The sequence below is a fragment of the Opisthorchis viverrini genome (genome assembly GCF_000715545.1).
Source record: "Opisthorchis viverrini unplaced genomic scaffold opera_v5_1, whole genome shotgun sequence".
Lineage (NCBI taxonomy): Eukaryota > Metazoa > Platyhelminthes > Trematoda > Opisthorchiida > Opisthorchiidae > Opisthorchis > Opisthorchis viverrini.
Window position 1 is genome coordinate 7,946,340 of NW_008751657.1, and position 20,255 is coordinate 7,966,594.

Genomic DNA, 20,255 nt, shown 5'->3' on the forward strand with positions numbered 1-20,255 from the left:
ACATTGAACGCGGCCAGATAGACTGGGTGTCGAGGCTTGAGGACTGATTTGGAGATTCCTGAAGATGTCGGCACCATGTGACGAGCAGATGCTGCACGCAAAACCGATGCATGATGAACAGAATCATCAGTCCTAAGTGCTGGACCTACAAGGAGAGGGTTATTAATGGGGTGGGGAGGGAGGGAAGAAAAAGTATGTGGAAGAGAAAGAAGAGAGGCGTCAGCAGTAGCCTGTTTTCGCATACCTGCCCTGCTGTATGCAGCAAGTAAGGCGACCCGGCTGATGGCACCACGCGACGGCCGATGTGGAATGAGTTTATTTGTGTGCAAGCAATCTTTATCCGAAAGTTTTGGATAAACGACCAGGCTATCCGTCAGGACCACTGGCTAGGTGGTTCTGACTACTTTTTATGGAGCCATGGTGGAATGAGTTTATTTGTATATGTGCAATCTTTATCCGAAAGTTTTGGATAAACGACCAGGCTATCCGTCAGGACCACTGGCTAGGTGGTTCTGACTACTTTTTGTTCATGGAGCCATGTCGATTATATGGGAACGGGATAATCGCGCTGGTATTCTAAACAGAGTCAATCCAACCTAGTAAATTACGACCAGTATCTCTTTCTGATTGGTGGAAGTTCATGGAATCTATGATAGCTTGTGAATTCATAATTCGCGGATATCTTGTTACCGTTACACACGATTTTCGCCGTGCACAGTCATATTGATGATCCCGGGGTACTGATGGGTGAATGCGGTTGACGATAGATCTGGAGTAGTTATTATTTGCTTTCACACCTCTAAGGCTTTCACCAGGGTTGGTCATGGAATATTACTCCGGAAATAACATTGAGGCAGCACCTATTTACTCCATATTTAATTGGGTTCATTATGATCTGGAACCTGATGGCCCACATTTATTCTGCCTCTCCATCGAGTGTCGGCCAGCTGCGGGGTCCAATACCAGGATCTTTTCGTTGTTTCCAACAAAATTGAAGAAGAAACGATATTTCGGATTCACTGAAGTTCATCACTTTCGGAACTTTCATTCACTGACAGCATCAGGTCCTACATGGCCCCATCCGGTTGGTTATGCAAGCAACTTGTGCTGGTTTTTCCATACTACACTGCGGTTATATGATTCTCTGATCAAGCACCGAATAGGTGGAATGTACCCGGTGCAGCTTTGACGTGGCGAAGGATGACATGGTTTTTCAGTGCGACAAATGCACAGGGCGATGCATCTTGGATGTGCAGCAATACAGCCAGCTACCTGAGGTGCATTGTAAGTCCATTCCACAGAGAAATTTCTCTTCTTGCACATCGCCTGCGCCACTCGCTACGTACGACGTCTATCACATGAAGACAGATTGGAGAATTGCGTTAAGATCAAAGCCGAAGCATTCCATTTGAAGGAAGGTCGAGGGTTGAGATATCGCCAGGTTGTCCAAGCTTATACAGGAGCAGTTAAGGTGCAGAGGTTGGATTCGAATCACAAACCGTCCGATCAGTGAGGTCGTACCTTAACCACGAAGACATCTTGGCAAGTAATGAACAAAAATCCCGAAACCCTCGAGGACCAAATCGGTGCCAACACTGGCCGTGATGCCTGTCACTTAGACTGAGTTTACCCTGGTGTCAAGGTTTGTGTGTCTCAGTTACTAAGTGAACTGTAATGGTTGGTATCCGTGCGACACTCGCAGAGTCCTTCATGCCAGGTTGGTCGGTGGTTAGAGAGCAGACCAACACAGTCACCTGGTTTTCTGGGTTAGAGGTTTGAACATGTGTAGGCACTTGTTCTATATAAATTGCAATGCATTTTAATGTCTTCCGCGTCAACCCTCTGCCCTTCGGTCAAGCTTTTGACCCGAGGGCTTTGGTCTCGGATCCTGATCATTCTACTCAGATCTAGGCGCCCTGACAGTATTCCAGTTCACGGAAACGCTGATTCCTACAACTAACAATCAATTGCCCAGCTCAGCGAACAAGCCAACGACCATCTACCCTAACTGAGCTACCAACATTTTCCTCCATCGAAAACTAACAATCTCATACCACATCGGCCGTTGCGTGATGTCACCATCCGGGTCGCCTTACTGCATATAATAGGGCGGGTAGGCGAAAGTATACCACTTCTGTAGCTTTTCTTTCCCGTTCACATACGTCTTCCTCCCCCTCGACTCGAAATCTATCTTCAAGCTTCGACGCTCAGTTTGCCTAGTTTTAATGTCAATACTCCAAAGTAAGGAGGAAAACGAGTCGTTCCTGCCACCACATTGGATTCATTCGGCAATAATGTGTGCTGTGTATTAGGGACAAGAATTCAGGATGCAAGCACAGTGATTGAGCTAACTGCCATATCACTCCAGTCGCTTCTGGCTGCGCTTTTCTAACGATTGAGAGACTGCTTTGGCAAGGTGTTCAGAGGTTGATATCATCCTTAGTCACCAGAGGGAAGGGTTTTTACTTGACTGAATATCCGTTGATGGCCGGCTCTGTGCCGTTTGCCGGGCAATGTCTATGAAGGAGTCTCACAAGCGGAAAGTTGATCAGTGTCTGTTTGTCCTGTTTGCGGGCAGGCATGGTGCGTCTGAGACTTAATAAGCTGGTCGACCTGGGTTAGAATCGGTAACTATGGACACTGGCGAACGATTACTTCGATTATGTGCTGACTGAAGACCTCTGGCCCCATGGTCTCCTCTGACAGCATGCCAGATATGAGCTCATATTAGTGGTCTCGCCATGAGTTACAGACACTGTGGATCAACAAATGATTGCCGCTCGTTTTGGAGTACATGTGGATTCCGACCAAGCGCTCGTCCGGAGTCGATTCCGTCTTCGTCTTCCAGGGACACCGTCATCGTCATCATCATCGTCGACAGAATGACATCAGTAACCAACAGTGATGCTCCTTTGCCGTACAACCATGATTTATTTGCAAACCTTATTTTGAAGAAAAGAATAAAAATATGTACTCAACACTAGCCTACCATAATCATCCTGAGGTGACTACACTTCCATGCACTCATTCACGCAAGCTGGATCGAAAATGACAACGATAAAGCCACTATCACCGATTAGTAGCCCTGTCTTACGGCGTGTCCAACCAGGTACAATGGGGATCGCGCCTTTTCCATCCTTCAAGGCGGGTCGCACCGACAGCACCCAGACTTTTCGTGATCGTTTTCATACCCGTCTGCCAGGTCAATAGTTAGCCGCCTCTCCCTCCGTTAATCTGAATGGGGCACGAGAAACAGCACTCTCTTCGGCATACGGCGGTTCTGTATGCGCAAAACAGGACCTGACCAACTCAGCTTCTGGTGCAGGGCACGTTCTTCAGTGGAAGTCCTCGTTGCACGACCGAAAACTGGCTGTCTATTTATATCGTTAGGGATTCACTGGCACCAACCTATAAAAGTTGTGGTCCAGCGGCAGTGGTTGTCAGATACTTGAAGACGTTTAAGTTCCGCTGCTCAAACAAGCCAAGTCTCACAGCTGCACCGCAATAGATCCCGCACTGTAGCTTGATAAACACGTCTCTTGAGATTCAGGAGTATACCGCTATGACGCTATAGGTGTCTCAAATTAGCAAACGCATAAGGCGCGGAGAACTCGCGTAGCAACTGAGAGGCTGACAGATCCCTGAGTTAAGTGGATTTATAAAAAACATCACTCTCTTACAACTCCTGCATCGCGAGGTACTAATTCATGCTGGGACGAGATCGTGACATCTTTGCCGCAGTTTTGTCTGTCGCACGGGTTTACCAGGTTCGCCTAACCACTGGACAGTAGATAGGAAATTGGCACTGCTTGAATATCGGAGTAGTGTTCTCGCAAGCCCCGATCATAACTTCGCCGGACGAATTATCAGACGCTAAGTCAATCAGCGTGCGCACCGACCATGAATCCTTGTGGACACAGAAGGCCAAGGAAATGCAGCTCCATAAATCCAAGAATGTTAAGACTTTTTCAGTTAATTCTAGCGACCGGTTCCCGGGGACCGCCTATGAAACGATCAGGGATAAAAGTGGTGCGACCGTCTTCGTTAAAGAACGCCTTTGCCGCTGGTTCATCTGGTGTAGTAATTCTCGTGGCCATCCGATACCACTCGGCTGGAGCCTGTAACTGAATTGGGACCCTAAAGAGACAGTGATGTACCCCCGCGGTGTCCTGGGTTGAAGGCTATGTATGTGCGTTGAAGCGCCATCTAACTCATGGTCCAGATTACCCACCACCCGATTTGGGCGAGATGGCCCAAGCGGCTAGAGCACGAATTTACTGATCGGAATGTCCGTGGTTTGAATCCGACCTCCGCCTCTCGACTTCCCCTGTCTAGGCTTGGGCGACCTGGCAGTATCCCAGCCCTCGTGCTTCCTTCAGGTGGCATGGCAGCTGGGCACCGGAAGGATGCTACAGCTGAACGCTTTCTTTCTTCTTTTCCCCCCGATTTGTTCAAGAATAGAAGTCAAGTCTTCAGCCAACGCTTTTCGGATCCATTTGCTTTCATCTGAGAAAAGGGGACTGTTTCATAAAACCTGCAAGGGCACATAATTGTGTCCATTTTCATAAGAATGGCCCTTATTGAGTAGGGGCGAGATGGCCCAAGTGGTTAGAGCGCAAATTTACTGACCGGAAGGTCCGTGGTTCGAATCCGACCTCCGCCTCTCGACTTCCCCTGTCTAGGCTTGGGCAACCTGGCAGTATCCCAGCCCTCGTGCTTCCTTCAGGTGGCATGGCAGCTAGGCACCGGAAGGGTGCTACAGCTGAAAGCTTTCTTTCTTTCTTCTTTCTTCTTATTGAGTAGCAGTCAGAAATGGACCAGCTTTATTCCAAATGTAACCAGATTTTTTGCGCCACTTGTCCGCTGTCGCCCAATAGTGGCTTGTGGGACATTGTCGGAAAGCAGGATTCTGGACTGGGAGAGGTTGCGTTGACCGATTCATCATACTCTGTCGGGTGCTAGAGCAACGTCATACATATAAATAATCCACAATTTTAGTATTCATGAATTTCTAAGGATCATTCCATTCGGTCTATTGGTCTGTTCTTCCTGATACACTTGCCCGGGAGATGCCCTAGAAGTTTGAGAACATGGTGAGTTCTTTGTATTTTCAGAATTCTGGGCGCGTGAGAGCATACGGAAAGCTCTCCAAAAGCTTCCGCACAGAAGGCGACTTCCATCGGGGGTGCCCACTCTGTCTCTATACCTATTTAATCTCCTGATGGACGAGATAATGAGACGAACTCTGGTACGCTTCCAGAACCCTAATAGTCAAATAGCTGATAACGAAAACCCCATCGATATGGAATGAAAGACATGAGAGAGATGACATCGTTCTCGTTTTCGAATGGAAGGCACAGGTGCTTTTGAACATGCACTTTGCACCCACCAAGCATGCTTCTGAGATGCGCCCAGTGAACACGCCGCTCACAATTCAAGGAGGGGCACTAAACATTGTGTTGTACCTTGCGTACTTTGGAAGTTCTATTCCGACTGTAGTGTAACAGATGTGTGCTCAGTGCATGAATTTCTGAGGTTCGGGTTGCGTTTGCTAATTTGAGACACCTATAGCGTCATAGCGGTATACTCCTGAATCTCAAGAGACGTGTTTATCAAGCTACAGTGCGGGATCTATTGCGGTGCAGCTGTGAGACTTGGCTTGTTTGAGCAGCGGAACTTAAACGTCTTCAAGTATCTGACAACCACTGCCGCTGGACCACAACTTTTATAGGTTGGTGCCAGTGAATCCCTAACGATATAAATAGACAGCCAGTTTTCGGTCGTGCAACGAGGACTTCCACTGAAGAACGTGCCCTGCACCAGAAGCTGAGTTGGTCAGGTCCTGTTTTGCGCATACAGAACCGCCGTATGCCGAAGAGAGTGCTGTTTCTCGTGCCCCATTCAGATTAACGGAGGGAGAGGCGGCTAACTATTGACCTGGCAGACGGGGATGAAAACGATTACGAAAAGTCTGGGTGCTGTCGGTGCGACCCGCCTTGAAGGATGGAAAAGGCGCGATCCCCATTGTACCTGGTTGGACACGCCGTAAGACAGGGCTACTAATCGGGGATAGTTGGCTTTCTTGTTGTCGTTTGCTTTCCTGGTCGATAGTGGATTTACTTTTGCGGGAGATGTCTCAGTCTATAGAGCGCAAATTTACTAGCTGGAAGGTCCGTGATTTCCCTGCCTCTCGACTTCCCCTCTCTAGGCTTAGGCAACCTAGGCTATCCCAGATCTGGTGCTTACTCCGGGTGGCATGGCAATTCGGCATCGAAAGTGTGCTACGCCTGAATGAATTTTTTATGGAGATGTAAGCGCCTCGGGATGATTATGGTAGGCTATCACTTAGTACCCCTTTATTCTTTTCTTCAAAATAAGGATTTCAAATAAATCATGCCTGCCCGGCAGAGAAGCATCTCTGTTGGTCACTGATGTCATGCTGTCTAATGTTGTCTAATGATGATACGTTGTAGTTGGACCTGGGTCTGAGCAACAAATACTGCAGCCCAGAGGCAGGTATCGCGGAGGACGTCTGACACCACATGTAGCGAAGCGAAGCACAATCAAACGTCAAAGTCCTTAAAATTTCAGCAGTTAAATGTTATGTTGTCCTTTCCGGCACATCCGTACCGCCAAATTGTCCAGCTACAATCAGAAATTGAGTAAATAAACTGACATCTCTCGTTGAGCAACTCTCCAGCAGTACCTAGTTCTGTTCGACATCTCCGAGACCACCCGGGACATTCCAACTAGGCGACGTGTGGGCGATCTTGAGCTTTTTAGTTGTCGTGCCACAAATAGTCGACCGGAACGATCGTAAAGGTTCACACAAGGCACCCATCCAATTAGGCGCACATGAACATAGTAGAGCGAACTCCAGACCCATTCGAGCGATGGTTACCTACTGGTCTCACTGAGCATCTAAAATGCCACTTAAGTTCGAAGGGGAATCTTACGCTATATACTGAGATCAACAGTCTGAAGACAGGAAAGGTATTTACTTGACGGAAACTCAAGCTTACCATGATATCCACCGCAGGATATGCCATTGGCATACCAAACCGTGCCACCCGACTGTGACACTGGCCGTCCTTCAGATGTGGCTTGTCCTTTATGTTGATAACGAGGCGTCATGGATTCAAGTGCTCCGGAACCTTGACCTCAGTCAAAGTCACATGAATATTGGCGACTTTGACCACTTCGGGATCTACTGGTTAGCATGTATTCCTCGTTCATGCTGCTAGACAATGGACGTGGCATCCGCTGGTGTTACAACGAATGTCAAGACAACACAAGTTGTTTAATAAAACCTGACCTAAAACTCTCACTTTGTCGTAGTGGTCGGGCTTCTGTGCTGCAATGATCCTGCGGGCTACACTGGTTGGAACTCAGTTCCTTAAGTTTCAATCATGTCAGAAAGGCCAACAGGAGCAGCCCGACTGAGAACAGTGAGTAATCGTATTACGAGGCTGTCTGGTGGTAAAGTCGTACTATCCTCCGCAATAGGAGTGTAAACGCAGTAAGGTGTTTCCACCAAGTGAACAGCATATCCATATTTATGGGAGCAACGATGCTGCCTTCCCCCGAGGAAGGACGGGTTAGAAAAGGTCGGCCTCAAAAACCGCACACTCCGATCACTCAGCAGTTGACGGTGACCGTCGGCGCATTATTCAATACGGTCGAAAAATAAAGCCCGGTGCTGCTCGAAAGGCACCTGCTGTGCGCAGCCGTATCAGGAGTGAAACAGTAATGCCCCTCCCTGCGCCTTCGGGCCAGGCCGATCCCTTAAGCCAAGTGGGTCAGACTATCAAGTCATTGGCTCCATACGGGGTCCCCCAAGAAAACCCTAACAACCGCTGCGTCAGACTTTTGGGTCAGAGGCTAGGGGTGAGGTCCCGCACTGCCTCGTAGGTCCAACTTTTGAGTCAAAGGCTCAGAGTGGGGTACCCCAACCAGACCCCCTCCTTCGCCTTGCAGCTCTTCTCTCACCGGCCTTGACCTACACCCACCCACCCGTTGAACGACGCAGTGCCACCAACCCATCTAATCCCGTAGCAACTGTTCCGTCTCTAAACCGTCGCCCCGAAAAATAAACCAAAATAATCACCTAACCTCGTCGTCATCGTCGTCATGGGCATGACATCAGTGTTCAACACTGATGCATTGCTGCCGTATTACTGTTACTAACCTCAGAAGACCTGATCCACATGGAAGCCTGTAACATCCGTACTCTATGTCAAGTTGGGCAACAGGCATCTTTTGCAGAAACCTTGTTTTCCCTATCTGTCGGTATGTTTTTACGAAACACTTATAAGACCCTCCTTCGGTCGTGCTTGGCTGAGTGCAGACTGATGGTCTAAGGTCTTCTGTTCGCGCGGACTTTGACGTGTCATTCTGGATCGTAATTGACTGATAAAAGTGTCTATCAAGTCGTCTTCTCATCACTGTCCTGCACTGCGGTTTATACAATCGTGGTTTGTTGACATATAACTGAGTTTCTGACCGAATCGGACAAGGGCTTAACCACTCTCCTGTTTGCTCGTATTGGGCGGATGACGTCCAAAATTTTTGGTTTATTGGTCTAATGTAGATCCTTTAGATAGCAGCTACAGCTCCTTCATTCAGTATTGAATGCATGAACAACGTGAGAAAGATAATGGATGGAAAGGTAATAGGTGTCAAACGTTCGTTAGGTTGTGAGCTTCCATAAACTTCAAGTCTTGTGAGGGTGGAAATATTAGAAACTCTGCGCTCACTGGATTCAATGTTTGGGTTGAAGAAAACGCTTCTTGGTGATGATAATTTATGCACCGAGTAGATATTCATGATCTAGACAAACGAGAATACACGCATAAATGAGTTCACCTAACTAAGAATAACTGAGTGCCCAAAGTGAGGCTCCATTCAGTGTACAAAAGACGCATGGCAGCTGCAGTGAGAGTAAAAGTGAAACACTAATATGTTGTGAAATGGAGGACTGAGTATAATAGATACTGCAGTTTGTATGTTATTTCCTCGTAGTTGTTTGGTGGTTGTACACCAGTATTTACTGCTGATGTAGATTATGAAGATGATGGCTAAAGACTTCATCCTTGAATAGCGTAGTTGAAAGCCCCTCAGAACCGAAAGTTCGGTGGTACTTTGTTGAAGAGAAGCACCAGTGTGTGTGCGCTATTGATGAAGATTTCATGTTCACGATCATGTTTTTTGTCACATACCAGCAATCATAATGGAAAACAGTTTGCGGTCAACTAGACGCCTGCTCAAATGGTTCCACGAGACCCTTGTTTGTCCCTGTGAAGAATATGTAGCCGTTGTTTTCTTTGCGATTCCTGTTGTCAGAGGATTTTGAGGCTTTTGTTCAATCAACTGGAATGGCCTGCGGATACGTTCTGTGTTTTGTCACTTTCTGTTTCTTGTGTACCCACTATAACTCCCAGTCTGTATCTATACTTCCTTTTTGTCTGGTGTCTAATAGTTTGTCGAATCGGATTGTGGTCACAACCAGAGGTCCGACCTTGCCAGTGTCCAAGGCCTGGTACGACGTACGTTGTGGGGTTCACGCTGTAGTGTGAAGTAACATCTTAGTTTGAGTCAACCGGTTGGTTTTTGTGAAGTTAGCTCTTGCACATTTCTTTGAGTTCAGGTTGTTTAAGCTTCTTATCGGTCAAAAGGGACATGCTCAAACTGTGGGAACCTACTCCATGATTAGGTACATGTGTACGGATGCGGATAAATATTGTTTGGTTGTTTGTTAGCCCTGGTGGGTGGCACGGCTTACTATCATCTATTATGAATCAGCATGGCTGCCCGTTTTATTGTCGTTGCTCAAAGCCCATTCATCTAATCTTTACTTAAAGCGCCGGGGGATGGGAGTCATCGACTGCACTGGCCTATGTTTAGCCTATTAAGAAACATCAATATGCAGGGAATGTGCGATTTCGCAAAAAGGCCCTTTAGCTTTTCAGATTTTATCTTTCTTGCTTTGGTCTGTTTCAAATCTTTGTGATCCGTGCCTTGGACGCCTGCGTACAATTCCATTTCTTTTACGCAACTCAGGGTGGATGAGATATTCGTTGTTTGGATCCCGCCGTCCGCCTCCATTACTTTTGTCCAGATTTGGACAGTCTTACGCCACCTCAGCCCTCATGCTTCTTTGGTGGCTTCATAGCGGTAGCACTGGGACAAGATACCACAGCTAATCGTCCTGTATTGCAGCGCGTCTGACAAATCTCAGGTACCTGCATTTCAGCAGTCCTGAAAATCTTGAACAAAGGGCGATGCTAAACCTTTTGAAATCTGCTTTTCAGGTGGACCTGCCTTCGAGTGGACACTGGATCATATCCGACACAAAGTCATCGCCGATACCTCCGGTAACTCCCAATCCGGTGTACCAATCGTTAAACCACTGAAGCCCGTCTGGACTCAAATCGATGGCGCCTCTTATGAATGTCGCTGTCTTGCTCACTCAGGTTTTCACGCATTTTCTGATATTAGCGTCTCTGATGTGGCACTCGGTTGTCGCCCACTCGGATTTTCCAAGTACCGAAAAGCTGAGACTTAGGTACGTTAACGTTTCCGATATCTTACGTGAACTAGGGATACCGTGAAAGAAATGTTTTTTCATGGATACAATAATTACAAGGTATGTCTTTTTCATTTTTTATATTCGAGCTACAGAATCATGCCTTCCCTGCCGATGAATTAATGCCTCTTAGTTGCAAAGGTCGGTACAGAGATCCGCTGAATTCCAGAGGTGATCTGGACTATACGCTTGGAAATTTTTCGTTGACGATGATTGACTCACTAGACAGCCTTTTTGTAAGTTCCTGCTTATACTTAATCACTCTCGCTTTAAGCTGTTCAGTGCCTTGGAGGAATTCGAGTCTGCTGTTCGGTTGGTCTTGGAGAACGTCAGGTTTGATACGGATGTTGATGTGTCCGTCTTTGAAACTAATATACGTATTCTCGGGTAGGTCAATTCTTTTTAAATAGTTGCACTTTGGTGTACACTTTGGTGGACTATCCACTTTGGAGGATATAGTCGTACAAGTTGATCAGATATAGAAACCAGAGGATCAGCATTTTTTGGCTCCAAAGTCTACCACTCAGGATAGTTTTGCCCACTGGGTCCTCTCGTTTGCTTGTTACGTGAGAAATCAACGATTTTCAGTTATACACGTGCCGAATTGCTATCTGGTCTGCTCTCAAGGTGTTTTCTACGATTAACTTGCTATAAGTTCCCCATACTGTAGCCGCTCCCATGAGTCAGTTATCCCTGATCATTTTGGTTGAAAGTGACAAACGCGAATGCCAATGGAGGTTATGAATTGAGTTTCTATACATATTATTTGAATAAATGTTTGGCAGTCAAGATGCCCGGGGCGTTTGTGTTAGGCTATTACTAGACTTTTTCCGTCTTCTGTTTTATCCTGTTCATTATAGGCCTCCATGTAAATTAATTGACCTCAGTATACGCTGTTTTGCTTTCTCAGAAACGTTGCTGTCACGGTTGATGACGGTGAGACGGTGGATTTTAAGCTGTTGAACTCGCTTTGCGTTCTCATGTACGGCTGAGGAACACTTCCGCAACCTGCGTAATTTGCTGCGTGGTATTCTCCGGGCACATAGGTTACTCCTCAGTCGACACTACTCAAGCGAACGAAGCTTTGAATTCCGTCCGTTAACGTGATGTGTTTTCAGGGTTGTGCAACTACCTTCATGTGGTCCTAATTGGGTCGTCATTCCTCTTGACATAGCTCTACGACAACTGTCCTCACTAAGAAAGTCCTGTTGATTGTCCTCTCGTGACGGAACTAGGTCTAATAAAGTGGGTGGTGGTGCTGGACGCTTTAACCGTATTGGAGCGCACTAGTCTTTTATCTATTCAAGCCGGCTAGGCCGTGATTTCGAACCACCCATATATACTGTATGTCGGTTTGATGTATGACGGTGCAAACCATGTCCCTGATACTCACCAGCAACTTTTGAGGTGAACGGAGCACTTGGTCTTCATGGTCTGTGCAATCATCAAAAACGTATCTTAACTTCATCAGTTGTTATTTTGGAGTTATTGAAGCATGACGGGTGTTCGCACGCGGCCTGAAAGGTTCATAACACCGGCAAGAGTGAAAATGCGTGACACCGGTTATGCAAAAGACATGAAAGACGCAACCAGATTTGAAGAGAGCAGAAATTCACTAGAGTAGGAATGCACAGCAATAGAGCCGCCGAGTCCTTTTTTGTACCATACCGTTCAACGTGTGCACCTGCAGGTGTTCATTATCATTTGGATTTAGCCGGAGATCCGGATAAGTTGAACTGACAACAGATCAAATTCAGTAGGAATGTGCTTTTATTTTTGGACTGTCAGCAAACTAAAGGAACCAAATTTGGACGTCACATATACTGTACGGCAAATTAATCGCGTATCTAAGCTTAGATAGATGAATGTCACACTAATAGCGTAGTAATCTATGCGACTCTGTATTCTAATTCTTTGCTTTCCCGCAAATTCATACTCATTCTCACCAGCAAACGTAGTGGCTGTACCATGTGCAGGTCAGAGCAACTACTTCAACCTCACCTCAGTTGATGAGTAACAGCTGTTCTCTTTCTGTGATTGTAATTTTGGCTAATCAACTTTGAAGTTTGCGCTGGAGTGGTCATGAAGAGCGTTTATAATTGCATATGCCGTCTTACGCGCCGCCAACCCCTCACTCGCATTGTTTAAGAACGGAGGTGAAGTCTTTAGTAAAAACTTGTTCGATATATTTGCTTCCATCTGAAAAAAATGAACCGTTTCATGCAACTGCGAAGGTTTGATAATAGTTCCCGTTTTCAAGAAAGACCCGTAGAGAGTGGTAATCACAGATGGATCAACTTTATTGCCAATGTAATGAGACTCTTGGTGTCACTTGTCCCTCATCGCCCAATGGTTAACCGCAAAGCGGAATCGAGAGCGGCAAGTGGGATTCTAGCCTGGTATGGGTTGTTGACCAGACCTTCACACTCCATCGGGTACTAGAACAACGACATACATATAAACGACCCACAATTTTAGTACTCCTGTATTTCCAAGACGCAACTGACTCGATTGACAAGTCTGTTCTCCTTGACGTGCTTGCCCAAAAGTTTGTGAACATAATAAGCTCTTTGATTACTCAGACTTTCGGATGTGTGAGTATATGTGAACAAAACTGTGTCCTACGAGAGTACTCGCCTTTTCCATTCCTGCGTAATTTCGTGATCGACGAGATATTGATACAAACGCTGCTGGCGAAAATTTCGTCGAGCTGGATTGTGCTGATGACGTCGTTCTGTTTTCGAAGAGGAGAATGCACAGGTATTTTTTAGAAGATATGCCGAACCTTGGCATGCGCTTTGCACCCACAACTTGTAAGGTCTTGCTCTCGAACGTGCACTCCACTCACAGTCCAGATAGAGGCACCTTCGGTTGTGGAACGTTTTACCTATTTTGGAAGTTGTGTTAGTTCCGAATGTAGTGTGATAGATGATGTCAGTACACGAATATCCAAGACTTGGGTCGCGTTTGCCAGTTGGGAACACCTATAGTGATGAAGCGGCGCATTCCTGAACCTCAAGGGACATGTGTCGGGTTACAGTATGGGGTGTTTTGTTGTGTAGTTATGAGACTCGGCCCGTTTAAACAGCGGAACTCAGACGTCTTCAGGTCTTCGACGACCGTTGTCCCAGAACTGTTTTATAAGCTGGTGCCGGCTAACTCGCCACGAAACGTTCAGAAAACGAATGTTCGGTTGTGCGACAGGGACTTCAATCGAGAAATATGATCAGCACCAGAAGCTTTGTTAGTTGGGTCACGCATCGCGCATGACGGTTTATTGTTTCTCTAAATGTGCTCTTTTCTGTGCCTATTCAAAGTGGCCATTCAAATAGCTGGTTAGCCCTTGATCTGACAGAGGGGTGTGAACTAGATTACGAAAACCCTGGATACAGTCCGTGTGGATCGTTTTCCAGGATGAGGTTCGCGTTATCCATCCTGTGCACCTTTGAAGACACTGCAAAATATGGCATCTGGTGTCACTGGTGTTGTTGTCATTTTGTGGAGGTGTAGGGACCTCGGAATGATTGTGGTAGGCTAGCACTAAGTCCCTTCCCCACTCACTTTTATTCTTTTTCTCACAATGAAGCCTTCAAATAAATTATGGTTTTATGGCGACGAAGCATCACTGTGGATCACTGATGTAATTTCGATGATGATGACGAGGGCACACATTGTATACAAGGCTTGCGGGCACAAAATAAATATCTTATCTTCCGATTTCATATACGTCTGGAGGCCATTCTCTAACCAGTCTATTTTTCGTTGCAAAGTTGGTACTTCCTCCGTCATCTGAAGCATTGGTTCATCCCGTCACTCGTTCATTTTACTGAACCCATTCTTCATCGAATATTATTCAGCTAAATACGGTTTCCAGGCGCAGATTGCATTGGGCTGGTCCAACCAAGCGTGTGACAATGATGCTTTCCATGGGAGCCTGGTGTGTGTATTTGCCATAGGGGATATAATATCTTTTTGAGTGTTGTCCACTTTCAACGTGTAAAGACAAGCCTATGCTAGGCAGCTATGCCAGAATGTGTATGTTGTGCATAAACGGCAGAGATCGCGCTGTGAACCGTCTCTTGGAGCGTGCTGGAATACAGCTTATAAACACTGAGTGTTGGAAGCACAACGTAGTATAGCCTATACGTAATGAGTTTCCAGAGTTGCGCGAATCCGATAAAAACATTGTGCATTAACAACTTGTAGTGAATCAGCTAAGAACAAGTGTGTTTTATGATTGTCCTAACTGGGAACTCGATAGGATTTTTAGTACTCGATGCAGTATTCGGTTTAAAGCGGCATTGGTCTGTTTGTGAATTTTGTGCAATCCCACAAAAAAGACACATTGCCAGTTTACGTACTCTGCTTTGCTAGGAGAAAGGCGACCAGTACGTGTTTGAACGGTCATTGTCTTACGCTAGTCGTTATAGGGGAGTTCTCACTTGTTTCTGTAGACTAATGTTAATAGAATGAGAAGACGGTCCTCACCAACCGATAATATCCATACAGATGTTATAGAGGGCTGACTGTGTAGACCTCTCAGTTGAGTCGTTTTATGCTACTGGAGTAGAATCAGCGATGGCGTTGTATGGAGCAAAATCCCATGATGAAACACGAAAAGCAAAGTACCTTCGGTAGTGCGGGTGAAGCTTCAGTGTCAACACTGATGTTGCTGTCTTTAGTGATGGTGAGCGCAGGTTGCTTTCAGTCTTCATTCAATAGCCGGTGCACTCGGAGGTCGGTAGTCCTTCTAAGAGCAAATGGGCGTTCAACTGCTGGGATAGTCGGAGTTTGTTATGTATCAGCTGCCGTGCAGTCCTCTACCAGCCCCTGAGAATAGACTAAGGTTGAGTAGTTCTGGACGCCCGTTACGGGCTTCTTGACTTTTTGTTGTGCGTACTTGAGTGTGTTTGGTGGTGAAGCGTCAGTGTAAACACTGATGTTGTTATTTCTGATGATACTAAGGTGTTCGTACGAAGTCAGTCATGGAGAGTTGGGACCCAGCATACTGTTGTTTCGCTTGGAACGTCTTTAATCCGTGAAATGGTCAGCTAGTCAAGTTAAATTCTATGCATCCGTGGAGTAAATTTTCAACGTTAAAATTTAACGGTACCATTAAAAATGATAAAAAATTGGTGTATAGCTTAGAATCGATAATTTAGTCTAGCTGACCCCGTCTGAAAAATGGAACATCGTAAACGGTTAGTTTCAAGGGGTTTTCGATTTTTGTGGGTAGCGTTTCAGACCTTCAAATTAAAAAAAATGCGCGGGACTGATATCCTAGTTGCGCTGCATTCCATGTCAGAGGGCATTCGCGCTTCATTGGCTTGAAGTACATATCGGTTCACTTGCGCCAGTGCATTTTGCTGGTGTGTTGCTGATGCTGCTGCGGCTGACGTGCGCCACAGCTATTCGAAGTACTCTTCTTATTCATGTGATGGGATGATTAAAATTAGATGCACATAATACCCTGTACCTGTGCGGTCGCACAATGTTATGCTTACTCCATGTTTTGGTAGCTGTATCCCGTGTGAAGGCGAGTCGGCTCCAATAATGTTTCGGGCCGCTACTGCCGACGATTGATGATCCATAGCAAGATCGGTGTATTGTGGGTCAATTTTTGCTCTATGGGCAAAGTCTCTGGATGGCAGGTAATACCAGGTTATCAACATCGGCCTTCGCGGTTGATATCCAGATTTTGGGCTACCCGCCCTTTCGACAACGGTAGAAGCAAGACCCTCGGTGACTCAATGCGTAGCACATGTCCGATTCACTAGCGGTGGTCGTGGAATGAACGGTGAAATATGACTAGTATTCTGGTCAGCTTGTCAGACACCCTCGTCAGACACACTCTACCGCTCAATGTGCGCCGCATACAACTGCGATCAAACACAAGAAGTCTCCGAGGCTCGTAACTGCAAAAAGCCTAGATATCGATGCTTTTTATACCCGTAGCCAAATTGGCACTTTGTACACGCGAAGCTTTGTGTAGATGACCGGACTCCCAACTCAGGCATGGCCGAAGATATGCACTACTGGTGTGCTTCAGTGGGGATGGAACCCAAGTTCGGTGCTTGCCCATGTGGACCAAACGGACCAATCGTTCAGGGACAGAATGACATTTTCAATAACACTGATGCGAATACAACTAAAAATACCCTCATAGTTGTCGTACTAATTGCCTTTCCGGACGGTTTCATGTGCACCCCATCGTTGACATCTTCGATCTAGTTTGATACTTCGAGGTGTTGGCAGTTTGCTTGGTAGACAGGCACTCGGTTCCTTCCCTTTCATTCTTTTCATAACAGATGTGTGAATCTTAAATAGTGCACTTGTACGGTTTCCGGCACTCCTGTGGCTGTTGATGACTTTCATTTTGGATTCGCGCGGTCCTCATTGTTTTCGATACATATGCTACCAGGTGTAATATTCTTACTGTCAGTTTAGTCCGCCTCATTTGCTCTACTATTTACGGGGCGTAAACGCCTCTAGGCATTTGCGATGCTAGAGCCTTCTTGGCGAGGCTCCTTATCACTGCGTAGTCGAACATCATCATCAGCGGTTCTGGCTGCCACAGTTTTGTTCACCAATGATTTGAATTGGTGGGGTAAATAGCTACCTATTGGAGGCGGTAGCTAACATCATTGATGCGTAAATACAGTGTTGTCAGTAGGCTTGTGAGATTGGGAGGGGAGCTATGCACTGAGGGCAACAGCTTGGATGCACGAGTGCCACTGACTGCGCGACTGGGCCATATCAGACAGTGTCCCGTCTCGGAGTCCCCATCCAGGGAGATGGCAATGATCAGCACAGATGAGTTAGTTTCCTGTGAATTTAATCACATCCTGTTCATTTCCATCTTACACGTACTCAGTTGTATTGCAGTACGATGCCTCTGTCATTGAGTTCATGGAAATCTAGTTTTTGGGTGCGCAACTCCAAGTCCCGAGTTCGTTGGTCATCTAATGCTTTCCCATATTGCTTAACTCATTCACTGGCATGCTTATTCCTTGCAGTGGCTTACTTGGGGCCCATGTATCCGCCATGGAGATCCAGAAAGCGAACTCATCGCGCATGAAGTGGTACACAGACGAACTTTTACAAATGGCAACAGACATTGGCGATCGGCTTCTGCCTGCTTTCAACACGTCCACTGGCATACCGTTACCCATAATCAACTTGCGGTATGGTGACAGGGGTGTGAAACGTAATGAGGCAAGTCCGCTTTTTTCTTTTTAGCTAGTGAAGTATAAGTGAGCCTTTTGCACCGAGCAGCAATATGACTTGTTCGTTTTCTTGGAATGTGTTTTGTCAAGTGACAGTCCCAATGGTACTATGGAGGTGCAAGATGTACTCAACATTGACGGAAATAATGTATTTTTCTCGAAGGTATTTTAGGCTGTACGACTTCTAAGCGTTCAGCTGTAGCACCCTTCAGGTGCCTAGCTGCTATGCCACCCGAAGGAAGCACGAGGGCTAGGATACTGCCAGGTTGCCCAAGCCTAGACAGGGCAGGTCGAGTGGCGGAAGTCGGATTCGAACAACGGACCTTCCGGTCAGTAAATTCGCGCTTGGGCCATATCGCCCCCTACGACTTCTAAAATAGATATTGACGAGACTTTCACGGGCTATTCCACGCAATGTAGATTCCATCTCTGTGTCAAAGCCGTCAGAATGGATGCTCCCAGAGCGGAGTCATCTGCGAATAGTTAGATCCTGTTTGGTCTAAGATTTGGAAAGCATTTTCATCGTCAAATCTAAAGGTAGGGTAATTTAACTCACTGAGGGTCATTAGAAAAGTAGATGGTAAGCTAATGAGTCATTTCAACAAGTTCTTTAACTTTGCTCATGTCTATCCTCAACCTCTCGAGCTGTGATGGTGGATATTTGTGTGAACACGGCAGGTGCAAGGTCTGTGCGTACTTGTTGCGATGTACGCTTATTTGCACATCAGTTTGGCATTAACAGGAAGCTCCGCAGAATCCCAACTGAATCTCTCGTTTATGATATTCTTCAGCTGAATGTGCTACACAAAGGCCGCTTCATAGTTCTGTTGGCGCGCTATTCGAGACATTGAAGTATCGTTTCTTGATATAACGCTACACATTACTTGTGAAGTTGGTAAATGATCTTGGACAAAAAGGGTGAGGTCGGTAGTGAGCTGTCGAAGAGATTTCAAAGATTTTAAACATATTGTTACCCGTATGCATAGTGTAGTTTTCAACAAAAGTGTACTTACAGCTAGCAAACGTTATCCGAATCCTTTCAACTGTTGTGGTTAAGCGACTCTGAACTCAGTTTCAATGTCATCCGTATAGCCTATGTCCACGAGGTTTACCAAGGCGAAACTAGATGTCACGTTCTGATTTTTAGTTCCTATTGCAACTGAACTAGTCCACGTGGCCTTGTTATATACACTACGTTGAAGTGTGTACCATTAGACTGTCGTTCGAACGAAAAGTTTGCATAACCATCTGTTTATGTTTTATCGTCAAAAGTAACAAATTTTGTATTGTATTAAAGACAGTCAGCACCCGATCGTTTGCCATCCCAAATAAGTAACCGATGTAGCGCTTGCAGCTCCCAAACTTCTCGATGATATATGAATTTGCTCGAACTCCAACGTAGCCATGAATTGTTGAACGGTCTTGTTAGGCCATTTGATTCATTTTGCTTTCGAAACAGTTGTCCAAGTGTCAGTCATCAAAGCTGATGAACTTTAATCATCGACCTGATTATTTGATTGAACACTCTCCGTCCTACGATCTGTCATACTGACAAAACATTGTTCGCAGTGTTGTTTGTCACTTTCAGTAACCGTTCAACTCCAGGCCCCTACCTTTTTATCCCTAGTTCGACTCGCTCGGACGACGTAATTTTTTCAATTATTACGGAATTATACAGACAATTAGGTACCAGATTATTGATTACACACTATGATTAGGGACGCCAAAGACGTGATCTTCTTATGGCCTGGCTTTTCCCTTCATTGACTAGCACAGGCCGGAAGACATTAAATGCGGGTCGCTTTGGGTTTTTGAATGTACCGGCTAGTCGATCTAAGGCCTTAGAACTTTTGTGCTTGGTCGAGAAGACCCTGGCTACGTAATCTGTTGTTTTTTTCATTGTTTTTTCTGACCGTTTGGACAAACGAATAGTATTCTGACCCAAGGCTTGGGGGATGAGCCGTACAAGGTTCTTTTGAGTTAAATGGAGATACCTATAACGACGATAGCGCGAGGCACTTAATTGGTGGGATAGTTATTGTCATCTACGTCGAGCGATATGCCACGAGACGCTGCTATGTTGTTTTTCCTACAGTAATGGGGATCTGTTCTGTGCTGTCCATGCTGCGCACTCGTACCTGCTTTCTTCATGTTGATGTTTTTATAGGATACTGGAAATGCTCCGTTAATCCTGAGACATCCTTGTGTGACATTAAATTGTCCCGAGTGGTGTGTACCTCTCGGAGTTTAGTGGCTCTTGGCGATATTCACCTTCTACTAGTGCACCTGGTTTGGAACAGTCTAGTTGGTATAAAGCACTAAATGGTGGTGCTGGGCACACCTACTGCCATTTTGGGCACCCTTCCGTTTGTCAACTTAACCAAATGGCGAATAACTGTGTCAGAAGGTTTCAAATGCTGTCAGAAACCATCTGTTGGAATTTT

General features: G+C 46.0%; 2 protein-coding genes across 2 annotated transcripts in view; both read left to right on the top strand.

The window, feature by feature from the left end:
- The window catches only part of T265_12459 (hypothetical protein), a gene marked incomplete at both ends in the record, with an annotated part of 14,991 nt that extends 12,599 nt beyond the window's left edge, over positions 1-2,392 (top strand). The window contains 3 exon segments of the mRNA XM_009163875.1: positions 138-265; positions 2,141-2,241; positions 2,247-2,392. Of these exon segments, the coding sequence (XP_009162139.1) occupies positions 138-265; positions 2,141-2,241; positions 2,247-2,392 (375 nt within the window).
- A 4,206-nt stretch (positions 2,393-6,598) lies between these two features.
- Positions 6,599-20,255, top strand: part of T265_00135 (hypothetical protein) — a gene marked incomplete at both ends in the record, with an annotated part of 38,868 nt that continues 25,211 nt past the window's right edge. The window contains 6 exons of the mRNA XM_009163792.1: positions 6,599-6,662; positions 8,194-8,289; positions 10,311-10,507; positions 10,681-10,821; positions 10,860-10,972; positions 17,602-17,785. Of these exons, the coding sequence (XP_009162056.1) occupies positions 6,599-6,662; positions 8,194-8,289; positions 10,311-10,507; positions 10,681-10,821; positions 10,860-10,972; positions 17,602-17,785 (795 nt within the window). The remainder of the gene's footprint in view (positions 6,663-8,193; positions 8,290-10,310; positions 10,508-10,680; positions 10,822-10,859; positions 10,973-17,601; positions 17,786-20,255) is intronic.